This window comes from Oncorhynchus clarkii, chromosome 1, assembly GCF_045791955.1.
Source record: "Oncorhynchus clarkii lewisi isolate Uvic-CL-2024 chromosome 1, UVic_Ocla_1.0, whole genome shotgun sequence".
Classification (NCBI taxonomy): domain Eukaryota; kingdom Metazoa; phylum Chordata; class Actinopteri; order Salmoniformes; family Salmonidae; genus Oncorhynchus; species Oncorhynchus clarkii.
This window is the reverse complement of record NC_092147.1, coordinates 47,586,993-47,594,155: the sequence shown is the minus strand read 5'-3', so window position 1 is coordinate 47,594,155 and position 7,163 is coordinate 47,586,993. Positions and strand designations below refer to the sequence as shown.

At 41.6% G+C, this 7,163-nt stretch overlaps 1 protein-coding gene across 1 annotated transcript; it reads left to right on the top strand.

Moving 5' to 3' along the window:
• Positions 1 to 300: 300 nt before the first annotated feature.
• On the top strand, positions 301 to 6,605 carry LOC139408289 (caveolin-2-like). The gene is made up of 3 exons (XM_071152002.1): positions 301 to 727; positions 1,017 to 1,204; positions 4,846 to 6,605. The coding sequence occupies exons 1-3, from the start codon at positions 578 to 580 to the stop codon at positions 4,994 to 4,996; spliced, it is 489 nt and encodes a 162-aa protein (XP_071008103.1). The 5' UTR covers positions 301 to 577; the 3' UTR covers positions 4,997 to 6,605.
• Positions 6,606 to 7,163: the final 558 nt, after the last annotated feature.

The window sequence follows — 7,163 nt, the reverse complement described above, 5'->3', positions numbered from 1 at the left end:
TGATGATTAAGGCCTTTTGTGACTTGGCACTCAGACACCTCACGATTATCTGAATGGTGAGTGGTGCATGAAGAGGTCTTGTGGTGGCAGGGAGCCTAGTGGTTAAAAGTGTTGGGCCAGTAACAGAAAAGTCCCTGATTCAAATCCCCAAGCTAAAAAATCTGTCATGTCCTTGAGCAAGGAAATTAACCCAAATTACACCTGTAAATGCTCTCTGAATAAGAGCATCTGTTAAATGACTAAAATGTATAATAATATGACTAGTGTGTATAGCCTATACAAATGTTAAGATATAAATACATAATGTCCAATGGTTAACTAACGTCAACTACTATTTTGCCATATATAGCCGCGTTCAGATTATTTGATCAATCTGACGAATTCTTCAACAAATATATTTGTTCAAACAGTGCAAGTAGCTATGGGGACGTGACTTTGCTTGTTGTGTCTACACTACGTTGCGCCGCTTTCCGCACCGGGCGTGGGTCCGTTTCATGCGCGTAGACACAGACACAAATGCAGAGAGCGCCACCAACGAGAGCTCTCCGCTGCCCACCGCGCCGTCTGTGAAGTTAAAATGGGTATCGAAAAGGAGAATTACGAGACGAGTATTATCATGGACGAGGACGAGTTCAACAGATCAATAGAACCGATTTTGTCGAAGAAAGACAAAGTTTACGCGGCGATCCCAGACCGAGATCCCAATGACATAAATGCGCACTTAAAGGTAAACTACTGTATCAGTGTATCAGCGCACCGTGCGCTCCGGTTTTCACAAAGTTCACTCCAGTGGACGGAACTGTAGATCAATACTTTCGTTATTGTCGTTTTACCATATGTAATAAAAAAAATATGAATGCACAACAAATGCAAATGTCATGCGCCATTGCCTATGTGTTTAGTTTCCATATTGGCTGTAAACTCCTGCTAATATGTTTGTTTGGACAGAATAGGACAAATGGGTATGTGAGTGAGTCCATGACTGATTCCTGACAAGCGCTTGTTTCCTTCCCCAGGTTGATTTTGACGATGTGATCGCAGAGCCCAGTTCCAGCCACAGCTTCGACAGAGTATGGATAGGAAGTCACGCCGTCTTCGAACTGTTCAAATATGTATTCTACCGAATACTGACCACCATCCTCGCCGTTCCCATGGCATTTATCATCGGGATAGTCTTCGGGGTCCTCAGCTGTATTCATATTTGGTAGGAACACAACACATACGATCTTGTTGTTTCAGAGCTTGGCCAAGGGCCACATTTTCCATTGACTGCTCTGCTGCCTATTTGTTTTGACCCATAGTAGACCGTTTGCACAGAAAGACCAGTAGGCATACTGACGTATATATTCATACAATTAATGTCATATGTAGGGTACAACTATGAATGTGTCGTCATTGATTTTACTTTATTTGGGCAATTAAGTCATAGCTTTTCCATACATAGGCCTATGTTCCATTATGTGCTGTATGCATGCCAGTGGACACAGTGGTTAGGTTGAAGGAAAACCATTTAACTCCCAACATTCACAAATTCCGCCTAAGAGTCAATTAGATAAGGGGCTGCTTGCTAAAACAACACCAGATCTGTGCCCAAGTGAGGCACTTTATGGAAAGTTGGGAGGAATGCAGTGTTCAGCTGGTAATGGAAAAAAGCCCCCATAACCCCTGCCAGATAGTTGGCATTCTATTCTGCCTTGCAGCACTGTAGGCCTGTTTTTAGAGAAGAGTGGGACATTCCACTAGAATAGATAGGCTACATATTGCTTGTGGGCATGTTTTGTGGGCATGTCACAAAGTAACTCTAATATGACCTTTAGTACAGATTATGGTCTAGTTTCCCCATGTCTCAATGTCTCAGTCTCTCCGAAGAATAGATTTTGCCAAAAGTCAATGGTTGGATCTCAAATGGCATCCTGTTCCCTACAGAGTGCACTACTTTTGACCACTGCCCATAGGGCTTTAATAATGTTGACATACTGTTTTACCCATTTCATATGTATATACTGTATATACTGTATTCTGGTCAAGGCCATACAATTCTTCAGATATACTACCTATTCTATCCATAAACTGTCAATATTTTCTATACATCCCATCACACACACACACACACACATATATTTGACAGGTTACAGCCTTATTCTAAAATGTCCTCATCAATCTTCACACAATACCCCATAATGACAAAGCAAAAACTGTTTTTTAGAAATGTTAACAAATTTATCAAAAATAAAAATTTTACATTTGTATTCAGACCCTTTATTCAGTACTTTGTTGAAGCATCTTTGGCAGCGATTACAGCCTTGTGTTGTCTTGGGTATGACGGCACAAGCTTGGCACACCTGTATTTGGGGAGTTTCTCCCATTCTTCTCTGCAGATCCTCTCAAGCTCTGTCAGGTCTGCACAGCTATTTTCAGGTCTTTCCAGAGATGTTCGATCAGGTTCAAGTCCGGGCTCTGGCTGGGCCAGAACAAGGACATTCAGAGACTTGTCCAGAAGCCACTCCTGCATTGTCTTGGCTGTATGCTTAGGGTCGTTGTCCTACTGGAAGGTGAACCTCTGCCCCAGTCTGAGGTCCTGAGCGCTCTGGAGCAGGTTTTCTTCAAGGCTTTCTCTGTACGTTGCTCCGTTAATCTTTCCCTCTATCCTGACTAGTCTCCCACTCCCAGTCCCCCACAGCATGATGCTGCCACCGCCATGCTTCACCGTAGGGATGGTGCCAGGTTTCCTCCAGATGTGATGCTTAGCATTCAATCTTGGTATCATCAAACCAGAGAATGTTGTTTCTCATGGTCTGAGAGTCCTTTAGGTGCATTTTAGCTAACTCCAAGCGGGCAGTCATGTGTCTTTTACTGAAGAGTGGCTTCTGTCTGGCCACTCTACCATAAAGGCCTGATATGTGGAGTTCTGCAGAGATGGGAGAACCTCCCAGAAGGACAACCATCTCCACAGAGGAAGTCTGGAGCTCTGTCAGAGTGACCATCGGGTTGTTGGTCACCTCTCTGGCCAAGGCCCTTTTCCCCCATTGCTCAGTTTGGCTGGCTGGGCCACTTCTAGGAAGCGTCTTGGTGGTTCCGAACTTCTTCCATTTAAGAATGATGGAGGCCACTGTGTTCTTGGGGACCTTCAATGCTGCAGAAATGTTTTCGGTACCCTTCCCAAGATCTGTGACTCAACACAATCCTGTTTCAGAGTTCTACTTATGTAAATAAGGTCTGTTTTTTATTTTTATGTCAGGGTTTTCACCTCTGGTCATTCAAGTCAAGTACAGGAGAGCAGAGAATAGGTGATCAGGCGACTTTATTAGCCAAGAGCAACAAACAGACGGGAGAAAACAGCTACAACTCAAGCCAACCGGCAAAAGTGACAAGCGCAAAATACCGTTAATAATAACAATAAGGTTCACCAATAATTCCCCAAAGAGGGTACAGGCAATGCCCAGGGTGAAAAACCAGACTGGTGCGATGCAACAAACACAAAACAAAACAATTTCACACAAAGACATGGGGGGAACAGAGGAATATATATATATATATGCAGTGTGATTAGGGAATGTAAACCAGGTGTGCAGGGAACAAGACAAAACAAATGGAACAATGAAAAATGGAGCGGCGATGGCTAGAAGGCCGGTGACGTCGACCGCCGAACACCGCCCGAACAAGGAGGGGAGCCGACTTTGGCGGAAGTCGTGACATTTTAATACATTTGCTAAAAATTCTAAACACCTGTTTTCACTTTGTCATTACACGGTATTGTGTGTAGATTGATGAGGAAATGTTTTTATTTAACCCATCAAGGAAATAATATTTAATCCATTTTAGAATAAGGCTATAACATAACAAAATGTGGAAAAAGTCAAGGGGTCTGAATACTTTCCAAATACACTCTTATACTCTGGACTCTGACTTTGCTTGTTCTAAAGTTTTTATATTTCTTAATTCCATTCTTTTACTTTTTAGATTTGTGTGCATTGTTGTGTATTGTTAGATACTACTGCACTGTTGGAGCTAGGAACACAAGCATTTTGCTACACCCGCAATAACATCTGCTAAATATGTGTATGCGACCAATAAATTTGGATTTGATTTGAAAAGTAGAGCTTTATATCGGGAATAGGGTGCCATTTGTGATGAGGAAGAGTCCGTCTGCACTGTCTGTCACAGCTTTTATGGAGGATAAGCAATTGAAATATGGCTTTGGTGACATAGCACAGATCAGTAGAGGATGGAATGGGAACTATGAGAAACAGTTGACCCTGTGGCTGGGATGTGTCTGATACATAGTGTCACAAGATGTAGTGGCACTAAAGAAGGCACTATAATAAAAACACATTCCGTAGCCTTATACAGTCAAATAGAAATACAACAATCACTAGATAGGTGCAGTTAAATGTGTTGTTTTACATTGGTCAGCAATAGTAGTATGGCACCCCTGGAGCAAATTAGGGTTAAGTGCCTTGCACAAGCACACACGGACACATTTTTCACCTTGCCGTCAAAGGGTATTCAAACCCGTGACCTTATGGTTGCTGGTCCAACAGCTCTAACCACTAGGCTTCCTTCTGCCCGTAATACATACTGCAGGCTCCAAGCATTCATAAAGTCTGCATTAACTGTTTATGCATATCCAAAATGGACAAAGTAAGAGGATCAAGAAGGCTGTGTTAGAATTCATGTTGCAAGGTACTCTGGACTCTGCAGCAAACGGAACTTGTTAGGAACACCTCATGCAACTGATATTACACCCCAACACAAGGCTAAATGTTCCCCGTAATGTAATATGTATTCAGGTAATACTTATGCCTACACATTCTGTGCATTTGAAGAATGTCCTCCTCCTTCCAGGGTGTTGATGCCGGTGGTGCGGAGCTGTCTGATGGCCCTGCCCTCTGTCCAGGTGGTCTGGAGCAGCCTTACAGACATTTTTGTCACCCCCCTCTTCCACAGTATGGGCAGGTGTCTGTCCTCTGTCCACGTCAAGGCCATGGACATCTGATAGAGTATTTTCTTCCCTGTTATGGGGGTTAAGAAGTTAATTAAAGGACATCTTCACCTTTTTTTTTTTTTTTTTACCTAAGTGGAAAAACAAGTAAATAATTTGAGGTAACTCTTAAAAAAGTGAAGATGTCATTGACCTATGTTTGCGTTGAAATATATAAGTTCTTTATAAAGCCAACATCGACACACCGTGTGGTGGAATTATGGTAGAGCATATAAGTGCAACTGATAAGTTACGAGCGCTCATAAAGGGTGATTAGGGCCAACTTCCCTTTGACAACGCCACAGCACCATCTGAGTAATAAGATGATCCAACATGATCATTTATGTCATTTGGGAATTTCAAGATTCACATGATAAGTCATAATGTCCACTGTTCATAGAAGTGGTTGTGTGGCATTTCTAAGCAGTTTTGATGTATTCTGCCAAAAGGACAATTGCTCAGTTGTGACCAAAAATAAATTATTGTCATTCCATTATTTTGATGCTAAAAATAACTGTTTTAATCATAAAGGATCAGATCAGGGCCAAACAGTATATTGGCCAGTTAGGCATCACACCATTCCTGGCATCAGACATGTAACGTCTGTGTAGTTTCTGCTTTTTATGTGTTGTGGATATACAGCAGAGGATTCAGATGGGATTTGAATGAATGAATTTGTTTTCTGTAAGAGAGTGTACACTGATCCTAGATGCTGAGATGCAGCTTATACTTCTGCAGCCTTATTTTGCTGCTGCTGTGTTAATCTCGCAGTGCTTTGGATACATTTTGGCCATTTGCTTTTACACAAAGACAACTTACCTAGTAAAGACCTAAGACAGTTGTATATATTTTGAACAGAAGCTGGACTTTTACGTGTCTAATATAATAAACAAAAGGGTGGGTTGTCGGAGTATTGGCTTTCTAACTAATTATTCATGCACAATTGCCATGTGTTCTTGACGGTCCATGTTTCTGTGAGTCGTGAAAAAACTGGACAGGACTTTTATGTTAAGTATCTTAAGATGAGTTTTACTACTCTGGTTTATTCTATACAGTCAGGTACATGGTCGTAGGCCTAGGTGCTGCTGAGCTTTCTATAAGCCGTAGAGCAACTAGCTTGCTTTATTCTTTGATGTCAGAACCCAAATGTGGAGAGAATCTAGCAGATAGTGCCACCAGTTCTTCACAACTTATCGTATAATACGTCACACAAAACCTTGGCTTCATCCAAAATGGCACCCTATTCCCTAAAAAGTAGTGGGCTGTATGGGGTGTCATTTCAGAGTCACCCTTGTGCTTTGTTTTAATGGACAACCAAACGCAGTGATTCTGACAGTAACTTCTAATTGTTTGGCTAAGCTAGGCAGTTGACAGCCTGCCAGCCAATAGACCATGTCTGTACTTGGCTGAGTTATCTCTTCAGTGCTGAGAGGAAATTGGAGGTGTGATTGTGCAATAGAACACACAGGTGTGGAATTATTATTTTTTATGGAGCAAAAATGGAAAATGGCATGATGTGATTCTAATTGAGCTCAACAAACAAGACTTATTCTTTGATTTGTAAAAAAGTACCAAAAGTGTTCCTATTCTGCATCAAATAAAGATAATTATTTGTAAAAAATGTTCTGAGTATTGCTGCGTGTCTCTCTGTCATAGAAAATTATGAGAACTGTGAAAGGAGGGCGGGGATATGTTTCTCAGTCTCAGAGAGAAAAATGAGAGAGAAAAGTTGTAAATCACTGAGCTGGTCTGATTGCATAAGACACTTTCCTATACAGAAAGAAGAAGAACTGCCTCTGCCTGACCCGGTGGGTCTATTGCAACACGACCTGGGGCTCTGCTGATAATCTACAGGTTTACACAGCACAATACTGATTTGGTAGAATATGGAAGAATATTCCATACCAGAATATTCCATACTGATAATAACCTACAGGGTTACATAAATACAGCATTTTACTGACTTGGTGGAATGTAAGGAATATTCCATACTGATATTTACAGTTTGAAATTTACCAGGGTGGGGGGTTGGTCCAAAGTAGGGGAGTCATACTTTCTTTTCTTTTTTTTCTTTGGGAGGGTTGTGTGGTTTTTTATTGGGTACGGTGGAGGATAGTGCACATTTCCCCAGGTTTACATTATGATATAATTTCTTCCATCCTAGCCAAATTTACTCTTCTGC